Source organism: Letharia columbiana (assembly GCF_014066305.1).
Source record: "Letharia columbiana isolate WasteWater2 chromosome Unknown Sc0000006_s0, whole genome shotgun sequence".
Lineage (NCBI taxonomy): Eukaryota > Fungi > Ascomycota > Lecanoromycetes > Lecanorales > Parmeliaceae > Letharia > Letharia columbiana.
The window spans coordinates 1,342,725-1,361,454 of NW_023501042.1; the positions used below are offsets into that span (position 1 = coordinate 1,342,725).

Genomic DNA, 18,730 nt, shown 5'->3' on the forward strand with positions numbered 1-18,730 from the left:
GCTCCGTACTCAAACAATCTCTGCTACAAGCGGATTTAGCATTTGCTATCGCTACCGTCGCTTCTCTACCTGCTCTCATCGTACTCTTTATTGAAAGCCCTCCCAATAACAATCCTCCTTATCTCACTCGTTCCCGCCCCGATCTCGTATAATTTTGCGTCTCTCAGCAGCCTTCCAGCCGGCACTTCATTCACATAGCCCATGCCTCCCATCAATTGGATGGCATCAAGCGCGCACTCCGTCGCCCTCTCCGCGGCATACAAGATAGCACCAGCGCAATCTTTGGTATTTGGAGTATTGTTGGGAGTAGAATGAGCGGCATCAAGAGCATTGGCGACGGAGTACGTGTAGGAGGATGAGGCGCGATATTTGGTGTACATGTCTGCAAGCTTTGCTTGAATGAGTTGGTTGTGCGCAATTGGTGTGGAAAACTGAATGCGGCTGTGAGTGTAGGGGAGGACGAGGGCCAAGGCGGACGACATCAAGCTGCATTTGACAAGACATTAGAACGATATGTCCAAATGAAGTGGGAACAGAAGGCTCTTTACCCTAGCGGTCCGGCGCTGAGAACCAGTCTCTCGATATCCAACCCTTCCATCAAGACTCTAACGCCATGATTCACTTGACCCAGCATATTCTCTTGAGGGACGAATACGTCCTCGAATACTAACTCGCCGGTATTGGACCCTCGCATACCAAGTTTGTCAAGTTTGCGAGCGCAGGAAAAGCCTTGGGCTGTGCTGTCGAGGATGAAGGCAGTAATGCCTTTGGAGCCTTTGTCGGGCTCTGTCTTTGCATAAACGACTATGTGGTCGGCATCTGGTCCCTGAATGACGTTTTCAGCTTCTGTGTCTGGATAGAGAATTGAATTTGTGAGGGTGCAAGCCCACATTTGTGATCCACATTTTGGAGCCGTTGAGCACCCACCCTCCATTCACCGCTTTCGCTGTTGTTTTCATACTGACCACATCAGAGCCGGCGGAGTTTTCTGACATTGCCAACGCGCCAACCTTCTGCCCCGATATCAAACCGGGAAGAAACCTCTCTTTCTGGTCATTGTTACCGTTCAGAGAGAGCTGATTGATGCAAAGCTGGGAATGTGCAGCGTAGGAAAGCCCAATGCTGCCTACTACTATGAGCATTTCTATCACAACCCTATGGGGCGGATGCCTGACCTGAAGCCTTACTGATCTCTTCCATGACGATGCAATGCGCCTGATAGCCCATCGCTAGCCCCCCGTAATCCTCATCCGCCGTGATACCCAGAAAGCTTCTTGGCAGTTAGCTCCGGTGCAATTCCAGTGACCTGGACGCATCATACCCTGCTTCCCCGAACTTCCTCCATATGTCTGAAGGAAAATCATTATCGCGGTCTGTCCGTGCAGCAACCTTTTCCGGTATTTCCCGTCCTAAACATTCCTTCAGAGGCCATGTTTTGCAACGAAGAGCGTCATGGCTCACGAGTGAATTCTTGCACACGCTCTCTTAACTCAGCGAGGTCGTCAACGGTAGGAGGTACGAAACCTCTAGGGTGTTTGGTGGACGCTGGACGCTGGACCGTTACGTGGATTGGCCTTGGTTTTGGCCTGGAACGACCGACCTGACGAATGGTGCTCGTGATTGTTCGGGCTATATAAGGAGTAGACATTGTCATGATCATTAGTATTAGCTCCGTTCATCCAAAATATTCTTGGAGGAATCATGATATCGTGGGGCTGTTCAAGATCGAGGTTCCTCGGCTTCATCATGGGCTCGGCTGGCGCCGGCATTTCGCGGACAAGAACGGCGCTTCAATCTGTCACAGCAGAGGGGTAAGGATTGCTCTGATCTATGTCAACAACATGAATATTGGGGAGGGGGGGGGGGAAAAAAAAAAAAAAAAAAAAAAAAAAAGGGGTAAGTTTACGGGGTATCTATCTAAACGCCCATCTAGCCAAGAACGCCTATATTATCTATGGAAGGCAAACAAAAGGAGTCTCCCTCCCTCTCAGCCACAGCGTCGCCGAAATCTCGTGAGCGTATTTACCTTCTTTGGGTCAACTTAGGACTGTGCCTTTAAATCTCATCCCATGTCTTTGACGCATGTCGGCGCGCCCGTTAGATATCAAAGGTCCAGCATTTCTTCAATCTGCAGATCAGCTTTGATATTTCGTCACTCCACGAAATATTACGGTCTTGTGTTGCTTTTGTGGTCTGCTGGTGGTTATGAATCAACCGAACCTCTCCTGATTCGAAATTCACACTGCTTGCATGTCCATAGACACTTTTTGTCCTGCCTCGCGGGCGTGTTTTGAGTTAGGACCGAACTCGGCATCATGCCGATGAGACAGAAAGAGGATAGCAGTGCTATTTCATGTCAGTCAGGACACATATGGACCTTTTAAGCGACCCCAAAGGGCAGTACCTTGCTACAATCGCGACGAAGTCCGGCCATATGAGGCCCGCGGAAGCAACGGCTTTAGAGTTACGCTTGTACATTGTCGACGTTGTCAGTCCGTAAACCCTGAAGACAGTTCATCAAGTGCTGACCTAAAATTGGCTTGAGATATTGCTGCAGAAGCCGTTAGCCTTCTACTGCGTCGACTCCGGTGATGTACGCGTTCTTGGTGGCAACAATGACCTGCATGGGGTCAGCCTGAACAGTTTGAGGCCAATCGAGAAGTGATTTGGTGTGCATACAGTCAGGGCCAGAACATCACTCAATGTCAAGATGCACATGATCATAGCACAGATCTTCCAAGCTAGATGTACAGATCTGCTTTCGTGCCTCTCGGGCCAGAAAAGGTCGAAGAAGAAGGCCCCACTATAATCGATACTTCTTGACCTCTTGAGTAATATGGAGAGCTTCTTTGTAGCGAGAGTATGACATCAATGCTGTCTTCCCTTCTGCTTCCGACAGCATAACAAAGTCTATGCGTGGGTAACGGGGTTGCCAATCTGGGTTTTCATCCTTTTGTCGTTACAGGAGTTCTCCCGCGGAGGAAAATAGAAGCCACGACCACTCATATTTTATGTGGCATGGATGCATATTGAAACTCGCCTTTTGCACTGTTCAGTAATTCGGTCGTTCATAAGGTATTGTTCGCCCATTAGTTAATGATATATAGATGCAAATCGAGGTAAGGTACCTAGGCACATCAAATAAGCTTCTTTCTTGCTGCCAGTTGGCAGTCTAGTGTAAAGGACTCCCAAGGCGAGCAAAGGGGCAATAAAACTTCGTAATGCGAACATACCAAGTCTACTGCTTAAAAGCTTTCACTGCAAGGGAATTCTGTCGTCTCTCCCTCAACAACATGGTCTTAGCATTCATTAATTAAGAGGTCAAGGAAGAAAACAAAAGCCCTCGTTTGGCACGCAAAGGTCTCTTTGCATGACCAACATAAATCGCCGGCCTCGGCCTGCATTCATGCTTCTCCTTGACATCTTGACACTGCCAAGCCTGTGTTCTAGTTGCGCTTCCTTTGTGCAATAATAATGTGCTCTTCGTGCAAACTTCTATTCACTGCTACATCCTGCCTTCAAGGCAATCTCGTTGCATCCTTCAACTCTCGAGGCCACTAGCTCGACTTGCGCAGCGCCAAGCTTCCTCACGCGATCCGTGCGAGTTATTTACTCTATAGAGCAGTAACACATGCTGTCCAAAACGCTCGACGGATGAATGCAAGGAAAGCCCATCAAGTGGGCGCCCTTTGCCGCTTCGGTAGAAGTGCATGAGGAGATGGATATGGTTACGCATGGTTAATCACCGCACACCTGCCTTATTTTTGGGAAGAATGGTGAACGGTAGATAGCGGATGGGCCTTAAATGTGCGGGAACAAATAACAAGTGAACTGGATTCCTCAGCTCAGGGTTTTCCTTATTGCCTACCAGCTGCGATATACCTATCAAAATTCCCTTTTTCCCCCTGCAACTCTCCTGCAGTAACCAGAGTTCCTCCGTCATCAAAGTGTACTTTTACTCCGAATCACCTTTCACTTCTTCTAGGTCATCCTCTTTCGGGACAGCTGATCCCTTTGCGGCCTTTGCCGATGCAGCGGGTCCACCCGACTTGGCTGTTGCTTCGACTCCCCTAGCCTCATCGGCGCTTTCGCCCTCCCCGTCTTCATCCTCGTCACCTTCCACGGGTACAGCTTCTTCATCGGAAGCTTCCTCGGGCTCGTCTTCTTCCTCTTCCTCCTCATCGCTCACTACTTCAGGGGCGTCCTTGTTGGAGGCGGGAGCTGTCTTGCGCTTCTTGGCAGCTGGGGGGGCTGTGAGGTATCCGTCAACTTGAATCCTGCCGGAGACACGAGCCATTGAGAGTATCTGTACCTTCAGCAGCTCCCTCGTCTTCTTCCTCCTCAGAAGAGACTTCGTCCTCGCCAACGTCGGACGCATCAGATGCCTCATACCTGTGCGCCGAATGTCAGCAAGAACCCTGTCTTTAAAGCGCAAAGATCTGAGTGGATGAGCGCTTTCAGGCTGGGTGTATGAGACAAAAAGTGTCTGCAGTAGAGAGGAGAGTGGCCCATTGACTCTTGTTTGGGGATGGAAGGGCAGTCGGAGAGCGAATGACGTCAAGAAGGCTGGTCTTACTCTTCTTCCTCGTCGCTCTCATCGCTCGGGAGTGCTTGGAGTTCCGCCTCTTCTTCCTGCTTTCTCTTTCTCGTCGACATTGCGGGAAATGGGGTGCGTTGTTGGTGGTCAAAAGAATCGATTGATTGATGGAAGGGGACGGGAAAGGTAGGGGATGAAGTGGAAGGGGAAGCTCTGGGAAAGAGCTGGAGCCCCCGGAGAAAGGGTCCCTAATATGACCCTAAAGGCTAAGACCCGAACCAGGCCCTGAGCTAGCTGGGATTAGTGAGAATAGGCGAGCCAATGACGAATTCGCCCTTGCATCGCAGATCAATGCGACCACTTCATACCACTCACTACCTTACCATTGCCAAATTACTCCGACCTTGAGTCTATCCATAAGTTTGTCCATGTCTATTACTGGCCGTGCTTGAGAGGATCATGGCACGATTCAAGATGCATATTGGATTGATTCTCTACTTTCTACTTTAATCTTCTCCCACCCTTTTTACCTTCTTCATGCCTTCATGCCTGTATTTCGGAAGACATTGCGAGGCGTCGCATCCCTCACAAGTCTTCTACCGGATCATTGGAGATGTAATACATCCCGGTCGCAGTATTGTTGGTGGAATTGGTCTGCACGGTCTTGCCCATCTTCAACGCACCATTCTCTACAATTCCACCACCAGGACTTGGATCCCTCTGTAAGGCGTTGGCCCCACTCAGCACTGTGAAGTTGGCCAGGCTGATTTCATCGGGGTTTCGGTTGACAATGGTTGGCATCCCGAAGTAATTCGCCTTCACCGACTCGTGGCTGATTTGAAGCTCAAAGTAGCCGCGATAGTAAAGCTCCGACCATTGCAGCTCGCGGTTGTATTGGACTAGATAACTGCTCGCATTATTGGCTGCGGCTAGGGTAATGTTTTGGCCATAAGGAGATGGCGATGAGACTGCTGTCCCAGCGAATTCAACTCCGATGCTGCCGTTCCCTGTCGTGGGATCGTACGGGTGCTCATCGAGCCAGATGAGGTCGGTGGCCCAATTCGCATGAGAATCGCCAGAGATGACGATGTTGTTGCCAATCTTATTGTCGTACAGAGTCTGAAATGTTCTGTTTCGATTTGCTTGGTAACCATCCTGGCAATCGTCTAGATCAGTATCTCCATTAGGAGCTAGCAGTTGGGTGGCTAGACAGATTGGGCGATACTGCAGCAACCAGGGGATGAAGAAATTGGAGGATATCACGTACCCATGCATCATAATCAAGTGGATCTACATTTCCATATGCAATGGATTCATTGATCCGGGAGAAAACGGTTTGCGATCCAATTACTCTCCAAGTTGCAGCCCTTTGGGCAGAAGACTTGAGCTGGCTGTAGAACCAATTTTCCTGGCGACTGCCCATCATCGAGCGGCCTGCGTCGTCAGAGATCTGGTGGACGTAATGTGTATTCCAGTACAGATCGGTGATGGATCGATCATAGTGTCGAGTATCCAGGATGATAAGGTCAAGCAGTGTGCCGATAGAAAAGCTTCTCCAAATCCGCAAATTGTCGTCCATCTCAACTTGCCGAATAGGCATCCACTCGAAGTAAGCTCGAACAGCGTTCATCTTTCGCTGGTCAACACTAACTCCACCATCCCCGATGAACGAGGCCTCCGTGTTATTCAACTCTGACAAGGGTTGCAGGGTTAGCATAGAATTTACATGAAACGGGCTCGGTCCGCAAGACAATGATAGGTAGCACAATTGAGAGGAAGCCATCCCCGCTTTCGAAACATGTCTTACTATTCATGTCGGGTCCGGTATAGGAAGGAAACGCTCCGCTCCGATATGTACGTACCTGAAGAGCCATCGCGGTAAGTGTTGTCAGCGACCTCATGATCGTCCCAAACCGGAATCCAGGGGAAAGCTTGATGACTAAGAAGAAGATCAAGGTCGGTCCTGTATGTAGCTATTCGCTTCCGGTAGTCATAAAGCGTGAAGATCGTCCGATCTGGGAGCGGAATACGTCCAATACTCTGTCCCCAGCCGTAGTCACCGTTCTTGTACTCGTATATGTAGTCCCCGAGATGTATCACGTAGTCCACGGAGTCCTTGCGAGCTAAAAGCCTAAGGTATCAATAGACTGATAATGCAAAGTCAAAAAAAGGAGAATCCTACCTGGATTGCCAAAGGCATTGAAAAAGCCAAAGGGAAAGTTCGAGCATGCTGCGTAAGGGGATCGGAGTCAACACTCTTCCTTGAGAACAGGATACAGGGTCTGCGATCTAGAGGAAAAGCAAACTGCTCCCAATGCCGGAAGTCTTCCTGCAACTCGGCTTCGCTTTCCCATGAGAAAGCAACTGCTCAGAGGGAGACTCACAGTACACAGCCAGACCGATCTTGGTCACTAGGTCAGTGGGTGCAGGTGTTGTCTTCGTACGTCCAACTGGGCTGGTAACATTGGAATTGCAGACACTGAATTGATAATAATACCGAGTGTACGGGCTGAGATTCTGGGCTTCGATCTGATCCCATTAATCCTAATGTCTCTTGTGGCTAAGCAAGAATGAAATTACCTTAAGGGTATAATCCACATCGGACGTAGTATACGCCAGGCCAGAATCCACAACTTTTGCAAAGGCATTATCGGATGCAACCTTGTAGCTGACACAAACGGGAGCGGTGGACGGAGGAGCAATCTCGCTTTCGCTGTATATCGGAACTGGGTTATACAAGGGTACATAATCCGAGACAGTTGAGTTGTCGTTGACATCATCTTGGATTGGTGCGCATCTTGTCCAAATGATGACCGAGTTGGGGAATGGGTCTCCAGAAGCGACACCATGAGTGAAGTTCAAGGCTCCAGGGTATGGAGAAGAACCATTGTTTCGCTTGTTAACCTGTGTACACAGTCATTGGCATGGGCGTAAGGCGATAAGTAGATAAGTGATGAATCCGTCCACCCATCATACCTTGTGAATTGAGACACCGAGGCCGGGATGATTGTGAGAGGGACTTCGATAGTTAATGTTGGATGCGTAGCTAGCTACCGCCACACCTGCAAAGACAAGGGTGATTAGGAATTGAGGCATGCTTTGCAAAAGGAAGGAAGTAGCCTTTTCCCCTACGACTTTATTCCTTCTTTCATACATCTCCATTATTCTTTCCCTGAGCTCCTTCTTATATGTCATTCTTTTTTCTCCATCTTTCCCTTCTTGCCCTTTTCCGCCAAGGCTGTAGGCCCACCTGGTTCCTGTTTCCCCGGCAAGTAATGCGTCTTCCTCGGGGGAAAAAAAGAATCCCACAGCCAACAGACCCTGCCAATGGCAGGCTACAATTCTCCCATGCTCAATGTCAATTCCCTACAACCTTCCTCTTCCGACCGAGCATGATGAGATACAGTCAGAACCTGGGCCTCCTCCATATGCACACGTGCATGCGGGTTCTGATTGATTGGGTGCTTGAATCTGCATGCGAAGGATCCCTTTATCCTTTAGCACTCTTGGCATGCAGGTGCGAATCAACGGGACAATCCAGTACCTTCTAGCCGAGAGAACGTGAATGCACGCAGCTCAGGCACCATGCGCTATGCGAGGGAAATGCTTGAATTATAAGATTGTCAAGAATTATGATTACAGCTAAAGCAATTAATCCTCTTGCAAGGTCACCTTTCCCATATGTATCCCTAGCGTCTCCACCCCCTACCACACCCTTTCCCAACATCTCAGTATGCTGGTACCTAGATGATTCTTCCTGCTGCAAGCCAACCTTCATTTATCGGTCCCGCTCTTTCTGCAATAACGTCAAGACCCTTCGATTAGGTTGGGTATCTTCGAATATGTTGCATGCGCTAGGTCCGCGCTATGCTTGTCACACACACAAAGAAATGAAATGCCCATGGGCTACGCAGGAATCCAAGTTGTAGATTCATAAAAGATACCAGTCGGCGACAACGTGATGCCAATTTGGCAGTGTCTTCCCGAGCTTAGGCATTTTGTCTCTCCTCAACACCAAGACAGTCATGCTCAATTGTCGTTCGTCTACGAGTCTTGCTTACAAGGGTAAAACCTTGGAGCGGTCTCCGAGGAACTTGGCACGATATGCGGTTATTTCTCCTGCCACGATGTTGAAATCTCTGATCTTCCTGGAACGAATGTCGTGGATGACCTCTCGCAAGCCATTGCCGAATTCGTCAGGCGAGGAGCCGTCGTCTGGTTTAGCTCCCAAATCAACAAGGATCTTGTCATCTGCGAGAGTGATGAACCTTGAGTCAGCTTGCGAACTTCATGGAGTTGTGAAACGAGTACCGATAAACCACGGAACAATACGAAAAAAGCAGCAGAGAAGTACACGCAATCAAGCCTCAATTAACGCACCACTCAAACCAATGCTCCTCAAATGCTGACTCGGGCAAGAATCATCATTGCATACGCCGTCTAACTCATAGCGACAAAGTGGAATTTCTGGATTGATAGTATGACTATAAGTCAATGATCGAAAGCCATTGGAGACTTCCTCAAGATACTGAGGATGATACCGAAATGACTTGAATTGCTTCAAGGGACTTTCATATGGGGTAAAATGTCCCGTTTTGCGGTTGGACTCAAGCTTTTGCACCTGGTTTGATTCAGCGAGCTTCGGCGAAGAAGAACGATATCTTACACTGTGAGACCCAGCTCCGATTGTAATGGCATCCACACTCACCTGTTGATGAACGGCTGGTGTTGAGTCGAAGCTCGCAGGCGCAATGAAATCATGACTATCAACATCAGGTGGAGAAAAGGATTTCTCCGAATCGACGCTCGATATCTCAGTAGGCCGCGGTACCTCTTCACCTAATGGTGCTGGCTCGGGCGGTTCATAATCATCGGGGTCACTAGCATCAGCCAGAGACTGACTACGATTTAGTGATCGCTGTGATTGCTCGTCACCCGCCATACCAGCGTTGGCGGCGGGTGATGGCTCAACCGAACTCGGCTTTCCTATAGGCTCAGCCTCCTGGTCAGCAGGAAGCGGATTATGCATTGCGGCTGGTCGATCGGTCTTCGCTGTTCCGAGGTCCGGGACAGCATCAGGTTCTGGCTCCTGTCGTTGCGTTATACTTATTTCACTGGGCGGCTCATAAGTCTCGTCGTCGTCGATAGAACCAGAAGTGTCCTGAACCTCAGTCAAGGGCTTCGGGCTGTGAAAAGAGGGCTCGGCTTCGTCGACATCGCTACGGGACATTTCCATGATGTCTTCCTCGAGTTCTCCATCTGACATCCGAATGTCTGCCGTCCGCGTTGACGACTTGTCTTGCACCACCCTACCGTTCCCGGCCCCGGCAGTGCCCGAAAGTTGTATTGAATCCAAGTCGGGGACTGTCTCAACTGACGCTGCGGGTTTCGTCAAAGCTAACAAAAGAGATCCCAATCAATCTGTGTTACTTTGAACACATCGACGGCCTTGATAAGTAGGCGCACTTACCTGGTATTTCTTGGATGCTTGTTGATTGATTTGGTATGTCCCCCACGTCACAAGAATCGAGATCCATAGGCCTAGGCAGGGCCTCTCCAGATCGCGACAAGTTGTTAAGCTCTTCAATCAGAACTTGCCTGCCTTCGATGCCTTTCTGGAGTTCAGTTTCTAGACCTACTATTTCTTGTCGTAAGGACTCAAGCCTTATTCTTGTCCTCTCTACTTCGGCATCGAGGAGTGGCAATCCAGACTCTATTTCGGTCTTTCGAGCCTGCCGTTGGTTGCCGAGGGATGTTTTCCGTTCTCGCTCTTGCAAGTGCTTCAGTCGTGCCTCTTGCGCCCGCCTCTGTTCTTGCTCCTGAAGATGGTGGTCTACCTCTTGTTGTCGTAGATTCTTGTTGTCTTGTTCGCGCGCTTGCTGACTCTGGCTTTCTTCCAGACGTCGCTGTTCCTCATCCTGAAGCCGCTTCTGCTTTTCGTCTTTGAGTCGCTGCTCCTCTCCCCGCAGATTCGACTGCTCCTCTGCTTGTGGAATTTGCATTCTCTCAATCTGCGTAAGCGATTGGTCCGCTGCCGAGGCTCGAGAAATCTCCGCGGCCAAGGAACGCTCAGCCTCGGCCTTTGCTAGTTCGACTTCCTCTAACTGTTGCTCTGCATTGAGCTCCTCTTCTGCTGTGGAATCATTTCCTTCAGCGAGAGTAGCGAACGATTCTCCGTTCTTGACAGGTGCGATATCGCCATTCCGTGAGTCTGAGATGCTCGAGGGCGTATTCGGTGTGCCGTTGCTCTGATGTGGAGCTTCACCTGGAGGTGGTGAAGTTGTCACGCGACTGCAATTTCCAGGACTGTGAGTGCGGCTTGTAGTTTGCTTTGCCTTAATAGCGATACGCTGCTCGAGCTCAGCAATTTTGCGATTCATGACTTCGATTTCCATCTCCTTCGATTTTAGACCTTTCAGATCGCCACTTTGCCCCGAGACTTGCGCAGCAGGAGGCGTCATAACAACTGTTTTCTTGCGTGGCGGAAAATCAGTCAGCGGAGGCAGGCTCTTGACCAGTCTCTCATTGCCATTGCCTGGAGCAATGACTTGAGAATTTCTTGATAGAGAATCCCGACGACCGGCAATGTCTGTGTCTAAGGATTCATCTCCCGAGGTGTTATTGCTCACCTCATCGTCGCTAATGTCTATAATGACACTGGTATCCTCTTGCTGCCCCAGTGGTCTCTTTACCCTGGTGGAAGGTGAATCGATGAAGTCAGAAGCTTTCTGGCGCTTTCGGTTGGGTGAAACTGTTGTTGCGATGGTGGCTGGTAAAGCAAATTTCAGATCGAAGGAAGTTTCGGGTAATCGCGGTGTCTCATCTGTAGTTGGAGACTGAGCCGAGACCGCAGCGTGTGGACGAAAGCCTTGCTTTGACGCAGCGAAGGTGGCTAAACCGACTGTCTGCGGTGAGACTGCGAAGCCCTCGTTCGCGAGTGGTTGCGAAGGGTTTACAGGTTCCGGAGCACCTGATGTCATAAACAGTCCCGGGATGCTAAAGGGGGGCTTCTGGCTTGCTGGCGAAAAGTAAGAGCTTTGGCGACTGGGTACAGGTCGAGATGTTGGAATAGAGCTTTCAGCTGGGATGTTTGGAACACCTTTGGCGAGAGGTTGCTGACTGTGTCTCATTGCATCACTGCTGGTTGTTGATCGAGCCTGTTGTTGAATGCTCTCACGAAATTTTAGTGCCTCAATCTTCTGACGTGCTAGATCTGTCTGAGCTTTTCGTTTCGCTTCTACATCCGAATCTTCGTTTTGAATTCCCTGTGCGGTATCGACCGATTCACTTGGTGCTTGCTGAGCGGTAGCCGGAACAATCGCTGAGGCAGCGTCTGACGACTGGACTTGAGCAGATGTTCCCGAGTCTGTGATAGTGGATAATTTAGGGGACACAGGGGTAGTGGCGCTGACGGTGGGCTTGCCAGCCTTAGCTGCTAGCATTCGGGCAATATATTCTTTGCGATCGAGTATTTTTGTCTCGCCAGCTTTGATCCCGGTAGCTTTACCTAATGGATTCAAACTCGAGGATTTCGATAGTTTCGCTGAGCTGGCTTGACTCTGCACTGACTCTCCTCGTTCTTGTTCGCTGCAACAGTGGGTTGGCTGTTGATCTTGCCTTCCTCGTTTACCAGATGTGGAAACGTGTCATCGCCAAGGACGCTGTCATTTGAGCCTCTCTGTGGCGGTTTGGGATGTTGGTCGTGAATGCCCACAATTGCCTCACCTGGTGTGCTTTCAGTCGGCACGTCTCTAGCGCCAACTCGTGGTTTCATGATTTTCTGTTGCAGTAGATTTGAAGAAGCTGTGACTGGTAGCCCGATATTGGTGTAGAGTTTCCGGAGTATATCAGGATTCAAGCCCGCATTGATAATTCGGTTGAAGTCAAACCCTTCCGAATGCAAGTCTCGTAATGCTTGTTTGGCTTCGTCCATCTTTTGATCTACCAATCGCAGACTTGCTTCCTTAGATCCTTGTGCAACGGTATCCATTGACAGCTGAGGCTGGGCTGATGTGTTCTCTGCCGTCCGCGAAAACAGAGGATCATCTAGATGATTGATGAAGCCGTTCCGCATGGGATATGGGCGAGGTTGCGATGCAGTGGAGCGCGGGGAATTTGGCGCAGCAAGCGAGTCTGGGGCAAAGAATATTAGAATATGAAGTCAGACCTGTCAACCAGCGTCGAGCGGCAGGGAAATACCTCGAATGAGCCCAGGAAGCGGTTTATTTGGAGCGTTTGCAACACGGTGACCGGATTCTCTGTCTGCAGGGTCTTCGTCCTCATGTCGCTTGTGTTGCGCCATTCCTGAAAAGGTCGCCGTACTCGCTCTTGAATGACGGGTTGATTTCTCGATTTCTCCGTCGTCAAGTTCGCCGTCTTCTAGTTCGGACAATGCAGGTGGAACCGTATCTGAGTCCCTAATGTTCGTGCTTTGGACCTCCGCGGCAGCCTGAAGATTTGAGAAGACAGTACCAGGATTTGAAGGAAGATTTGAACTTGTGGAAGGTTGAGTAGAGTTTTGAGCTTCGTAAGAAGGCACACCATGCGCAGACGGCGTTGGAGGGAATGCTGGAGATTGAAAGGCACTGTATTGGATTTGCCCACCATGAGATGGGTATGGGGCTCCATAGATTTCGTTCCCAGAGCTGGGTGTTGTCACACCTTGAGCATTTGAATGAAAGGAATGGGTATTCGCATTTGTATGTGGTACTATAGGCATACCATTCATTTGGCCTTGGCCATACAGAGACGAAGCATTTTGATATGGATACGGGTATTGAGGTAGACCATTATCGTAGCTGCCAACTGGAGGTTCCATGTGGACGTTAGGGTTGAAAGGGGTCCCAAATGTAGGTGGACGAGGATAATTCGACATGGCGAATGGCTAGCTTCATGGGTCAAGAGGATGTGACAGGTCGAAGCTCACTGGTGGTTAGTCGCAAAGCGTTCAGAGAGCACTTGAATGTACATAGGAGATTGCGCAGAGCAGCGCGCATGGTGGACGAGGAGGAAACGAGGACTGATAGGAATCTACGGTTCAAGGAGAAAGACGCCACCGGGATTCGCAGGAGTGAGTGTCGAAACTGACTGGATCAAGAGGGAAGTGAAGCTGATGAATAGTGGTGAAGAAGTGAAGGAGTGAAGAAGTGAATGCGTAGCTCAGAGGCAAAGGTATAACATCAGCGACTTGAGAATTGAGAATAGTGTCGTGTCGTTGTAGGCAAAGTAAGGTACTTTATAAGTTAGGCTTGGTAGGTTAGACTAAAAGTACCGTACTCCGTACTTCGCTGGTCGCTCGCATTTTTGCAGATTCGAGAACCTCAAATAAACTCTCGGCCCGTTCAGCGCCGAGCCAATCCAGCCTTGGCAAGCGCGACGCGAGTTGCTTCTACCTTACCCCTGCAAGAGCTAACTAATCGTTGTGTTTACTTTCTGCCTTTTGGTGAAGAGCAAGCTGTTTTGAGCCTGCTGTGTTCGCCTTTCGCTCACTTACTAGAACACGGCCGCTGTACTGATCTGTTTTCACTCGTGATAGTATCATGTCTTTACGTGCGATTTGATTTGCTGCTGTTTGGTCGAACAAAATTGGCAGAGGGAGATCGGCAGCATGTCAACAACAGGTCCTGTCAGCGCCCGATGGCGCAACAATGCTTTCGACAGAGGTTCACCTTCCCCTTCGCCAGGCCTGGCGGTGCCCAGTACAAGACCCAGATCCGCTATCATTACCTCGCCTTCGGGCACGGGACCCCCTGCAACGCATAATCGAAACCAGTCATTTTCTCCTCCGAGTGGATCAAGCTTTGCATCATTACAGCCGGCGATGCAGAGATCGACTTCAACCAGGACGACTCACCAATTATCTAACACCTTTGCACCAAAGTTCATTAAGACCGAAGAATCTCAAAGGGCTGGTGACAAGATTGGCGGAATCGAGGGCGAGAACGACTTTTCTGGAAAACGTTACGTCTGGCTGCGAGACCCACAGTCAGCGTTCGTGAGAGGATGGGTAGTCGAGGAGCTTCTTGGAGGCCGTTTGCTTGTGCAATGTGACGACGGGAGCGTAAGGTGGCTAAACATTCAATTGAACTTGCAGGGATTGCTGACAGTGACTCAGCAACGAGAGGTCGATTCCGAGACCGTTGATAAAGTAAATCCTGCCAAGTTCGACAAGGCAGATGATATGGCAGAGCTCACTCACTTGAATGAGGCCTCTGTGGTCCATAATCTCCATATGAGATATCAAGCAGATTTGATCTATGTTAGTCATCCGAGCGACGATTTGAGGCTCAGCTAATCGATGTCACCAGACCTATTCTGGCTTGTTTTTGGTCACCGTCAATCCGTACTGTCCCCTGCCTATTTACACCAGCGATTATATGAAGATGTACAAGGGGCGCAGCAGGGAAGATACAAAACCTCACATATATGCCATGGCTGATGGTGCCTTTCGGAATCTGATCGAGGAGGGTGAGAATCAGAGCATTTTGGTCACGTAGGTGTCTTTCACATCGATTATCCAGTCTCCGCTTATGCTTCGATCAGTGGCGAGTCAGGTGCTGGCAAAACTGAGAACACTAAGAAAGTCATTCAATATCTTGCAGCCGTAGCAACTTCTGACTCTCCAGGGGTAAAATCTGGAGGACGGCAATTCTCTAACCTTTCGCAGCAGATCTTGAGGGCCAACCCGATTCTAGAGGCTTTTGGGAATGCCCAGACTGTACGCAACAACAATTCTTCACGTTTCGGGAAATTCATTCGTATTGAGTTTACACGGTCAGGACAAATCGCAGGAGCTTTCATTGACTGGTATCTGCTAGAGAAATCTCGAGTCGTAAAGCTCAACTCCAGTGAAAGAAATTATCACGTGTTCTACCAATTGCTTAGAGGGGCAGACCGACGCATGAAGGAAGACTTCATGATCGCTGATCTAGGAGTGGAGGATTTTATCTACACGAGAGGTGGTAACGATATGATTGCTGGAGTCTCAGATGTTGATGAGTGGAGCTCGTTGCTGGAGGCTTTCCATATCATGGGCTTTTCTGAAAAGGAGCAGCGATCTGTGCTCCGTACTGTCGCTGCAGTTTTGCTCCTTGGTAACGTCACAGTGATGAAGGAGAGCATGCGGGCCGATCAAGCCACACTCACGGAAGATGCTCATGCACAAGCCAAGAAAGTCTGCCGGCTGCTCGGAATTGCCGTTGAGCCTTTTATTCAAGGATTGCTTCACCCAAAAGTCAAGGCCGGTAGAGAGTGGGTCGAGAGAGCTCAAACGCCAGAACAGGTCCGCTCATCTTTGGATGCCTTGTCGAAGGGTATCTACGAACGAGCTTTTGGCGATCTCGTGTCTCGGATCAATCGTCAGCTTGACCGGACTGGTATGGGCCTTGATGATTCCCACTTCATCGGAGTCTTGGATATCGCCGGTTTTGAGATATTTGAAGAGAATAGCTTCGAGCAACTGTGCATCAATTACACCAACGAGAAACTTCAGCAATTCTTCAACCACCACATGTTTGTCCTCGAGCAAGAAGAGTATGCAAGGGAGCAAATTGAGTGGAAATTCATCGATTTCGGAAAGGACCTCCAGCCCACCATTGATCTCATTGAGCTCCCAAACCCCATTGGAATTTTCTCCTGCCTTGACGAAGACTCCGTCATGCCAAAAGCTACTGACAGATCCTTCACTGAGAAGATGCACTCTTTATGGGAGCGGAAGACGCCCAAATATAGGCCGTCACGTTTAGCTCAAGGATTCATCCTGACACACTACGCAGCTGAAGTGGAATATTCTACGATTGGATGGCTGGATAAGAACAAAGACCCGCTCAACGACAACATCACAAAGCTTCTTGCATCTTCCCATGACAAACACATCGCTACGCTCTTTACCGACTGTGCCGACCCTGATGAGGATGCCGGCGCAACAAGGAGTCGTGTCAAGAAAGGGCTCTTTAGGACGGTGGCACAACGACACAAGGAACAACTTTCCAGCTTGATGAATCAGCTTCACTCCACTCATCCCCACTTTGTGCGTTGTATTCTGCCGAATCATAGGAAGCGGCCTAAGCAGTTCAGCGCACCGCTTGTCCTCGACCAACTGCGATGCAATGGTGTTCTTGAGGGCATAAGGATTGCCAGGACCGGCTTCCCCAATAGACTGCCCTTTTCAGAGTTTCGTCAGCGATACGAAGTTCTTTGCCGCAACATGCCTAAGGGCTATCTTGAAGGTCGAACGGCCGCCCAGATGATGCTCGAAAAACTGGATTTGGACAATGCTCTTTATCGAGTAGGCTTAACGAAAGTTTTCTTCAGAGCCGGCGTGCTGGCAGAACTCGAAGAGCAGCGGGACTCTCTCATTCGGGATATCATGTCTAGATTTCAATCAGTCGCAAGAGGATTTACCCAACGAAGGATCGCAAACAAGCGCCTGTATCGAGCGGAAGCGACTCGAATCATTCAGCGTAACTTCGCGGTCTACAGCGACCTTTGCAACAATCCATGGTGGAGACTCTTCGTTCGGATGAAGCCTCTGCTAGGTGCTACCAAAACTGCTGGAGAAGTCAGAAAGCGCGATGAGACGATTCAGAAGCTGGAGGTCCAAGTGCAGCAGGAGAGTAACGATCGACTGAGGCTCGAAGAAGAGAGAAGGCGTGCAGAAACCGAAGTCCAACGCATTCAGCAAACCCTGGAAAGTGAACGCTCACTCGCGCTCGACAAAGAGGAAATTTTCAAGCGCCTGCAGCAGCGTGAAGCAGAGCTGATCGAAAAGCTTGCAGGTGCGATAGAAGATCAAGAAAGCCTTGAAGACCAGCTCGACGACCTCATTGATGCTAAAAAGAGGGCGGAAGAGCAAGCTGAGAAATGGCGTGGCCAGCTTGAGCAGGCGGGACACATCATTAGCAGACTAGAAGCCGACAAGAACGACCTCATAGACAGAATTTCCGATTTGGACGATCGAATTAGCGAAAATGAGAGAGCTAGGACCGAGAAAAATGATAGACACGAGGGACTCATCCAGAACAATAAGATGCTAGAGAGCCAAATGCGCTTGCAAGAACGAAAAGTCTCCGACCTTGAGAGCAAGCTTCTCAAAATAGATCAAGACTTGGATATCAAGCTAGCTACAACCGCAAAGGACTTGCAGCTCTCACGAAAACAGGTCAAGGATCTTTTGGACGACAACCGCCAAATCCGACAACAACTCCAAGAGCTCTCATCCACTTCCACCGGCTACGAGGATATGATGAGACGGAAGGAGAGCGAGATTGCTGTATTGAGATCGGATCAAAAGAGGCACGATGCCGAGCGCATGACACTGGAGGCGGAGCGAAGCATGTTCGCTTCTCGGCATGATAACATCCAGACACGGTTGCGTGAGATCCAGGCGGAAGTTGATGCTACCAAATCGCAAAAAGCTCAACTAGAAAGGGAGGCAGCAGATACCAAGAGAGTCCTTGATGCCAAGTTATCTGAGGACACACAGGCCAGCAATAGCCGCAAGATGTTGAACGGCCAGATAGAGGATCTTAAGGTGGAGCTGTTCCAAGTCCAGGCGGAGCTCAGTCGCGAGAGACAGTCTAGGGACGACGTCCAGATGCTAAGTGATCACAAGATGACGGCCTTGAAGGAGGAGTATCAGAATCTCAACGAATCGAAGATAACCATCGAGAAAGAGCTTTATGTGCAACAAGATACTCTCCGCCGTGCAGTTGAAGCACGGGCTAATGCTGAGAAAAGTCGTAAAGACCTGCAAACGGAACTGAAAAAGCTGCGTGAGCGCTTCGTGGAGGCGGAGTCCTCAAGACTGCAGGCCGAGACAGCAATGGAGCGTAGCATTTCTCGGCAAGCGAATGAGCGTCAAGCCACCCTTAGAAAGGAGCTAGGTAAGGAAAAATGGCAGTGCGACCATCAAAGGGGAGTGGCACCACCCCACCAAGAAAATAAAATACAATCTCTCAAAGAGATTATTTTTAATTAAACTTCCGTACCCAGCACGACCAGCATAAGGAACGCTTGGGGAGAGCTGATAACCGTCAAAAGGCCGATTAACAGCGTCAGAGAATGACAATCGTTGCACTTTTGAACAAAGTTCAGCAGAAGAACCTAGACATTGCAAGATCAAATTCTAGAGCTGGCGACTCGCAGAGGTCTAGGATGGGCCAGTGCAAGCGGAGAAAGCAAAGTTGGACGAAG

General features: G+C 49.6%; 7 protein-coding genes across 7 annotated transcripts; 1 reads left to right on the forward strand and 6 right to left on the reverse strand.

Moving 5' to 3' along the window:
* Positions 1 to 65: 65 nt before the first annotated feature.
* HO173_003030 (uncharacterized protein) lies at positions 66 to 1,660 on the reverse strand (the record flags this gene model as incomplete). The annotated part of the gene is made up of 6 exons (XM_037304960.1): positions 66 to 486; positions 549 to 826; positions 891 to 1,126; positions 1,176 to 1,270; positions 1,322 to 1,409; positions 1,462 to 1,660. The coding sequence occupies 6 exons, from the start codon at positions 1,658 to 1,660 to the stop codon at positions 66 to 68; spliced, it is 1,317 nt and encodes a 438-aa protein (XP_037168453.1).
* Positions 1,661 to 2,237: 577 nt separating this feature from the next.
* HO173_003031 (uncharacterized protein) lies at positions 2,238 to 2,478 on the reverse strand (the record flags this gene model as incomplete). The annotated part of the gene is made up of 2 exons (XM_037304961.1): positions 2,238 to 2,346; positions 2,405 to 2,478. 2 exons carry the CDS (start codon positions 2,476 to 2,478, stop codon positions 2,238 to 2,240), a joined length of 183 nt encoding a protein of 60 aa, XP_037168454.1.
* Positions 2,479 to 3,955: 1,477 nt separating this feature from the next.
* HO173_003032 (uncharacterized protein) lies at positions 3,956 to 4,656 on the reverse strand (the record flags this gene model as incomplete). The annotated part of the gene is made up of 3 exons (XM_037304962.1): positions 3,956 to 4,251; positions 4,313 to 4,392; positions 4,577 to 4,656. The coding sequence occupies 3 exons, from the start codon at positions 4,654 to 4,656 to the stop codon at positions 3,956 to 3,958; spliced, it is 456 nt and encodes a 151-aa protein (XP_037168455.1).
* Positions 4,657 to 5,122: 466 nt separating this feature from the next.
* Positions 5,123 to 7,633, reverse strand: HO173_003033 (uncharacterized protein; the record flags this gene model as incomplete). The annotated part of the gene is made up of 7 exons (XM_037304963.1): positions 5,123 to 5,692; positions 5,805 to 6,229; positions 6,400 to 6,660; positions 6,720 to 6,767; positions 6,922 to 7,066; positions 7,118 to 7,441; positions 7,514 to 7,633. 7 exons carry the CDS (start codon positions 7,631 to 7,633, stop codon positions 5,123 to 5,125), a joined length of 1,893 nt encoding a protein of 630 aa, XP_037168456.1.
* A 961-nt stretch (positions 7,634 to 8,594) lies between these two features.
* HO173_003034 (uncharacterized protein) lies at positions 8,595 to 11,979 on the reverse strand (the record flags this gene model as incomplete). The annotated part of the gene is made up of 3 exons (XM_037304964.1): positions 8,595 to 8,788; positions 8,918 to 9,934; positions 10,008 to 11,979. 3 exons carry the CDS (start codon positions 11,977 to 11,979, stop codon positions 8,595 to 8,597), a joined length of 3,183 nt encoding a protein of 1,060 aa, XP_037168457.1.
* A 74-nt stretch (positions 11,980 to 12,053) lies between these two features.
* Positions 12,054 to 13,412, reverse strand: HO173_003035 (uncharacterized protein; the record flags this gene model as incomplete). Its single annotated transcript, XM_037304965.1, has 2 exons — positions 12,054 to 12,670; positions 12,737 to 13,412. 2 exons carry the CDS (start codon positions 13,410 to 13,412, stop codon positions 12,054 to 12,056), a joined length of 1,293 nt encoding a protein of 430 aa, XP_037168458.1.
* A 732-nt stretch (positions 13,413 to 14,144) lies between these two features.
* On the forward strand, positions 14,145 to 18,666 carry HO173_003036 (uncharacterized protein; the record flags this gene model as incomplete). Its single annotated transcript, XM_037304966.1, has 5 exons — positions 14,145 to 14,597; positions 14,652 to 14,795; positions 14,845 to 15,029; positions 15,080 to 18,420; positions 18,578 to 18,666. 5 exons carry the CDS (start codon positions 14,145 to 14,147, stop codon positions 18,664 to 18,666), a joined length of 4,212 nt encoding a protein of 1,403 aa, XP_037168459.1.
* Between the last annotated feature and the right edge of the window lie 64 nt (positions 18,667 to 18,730).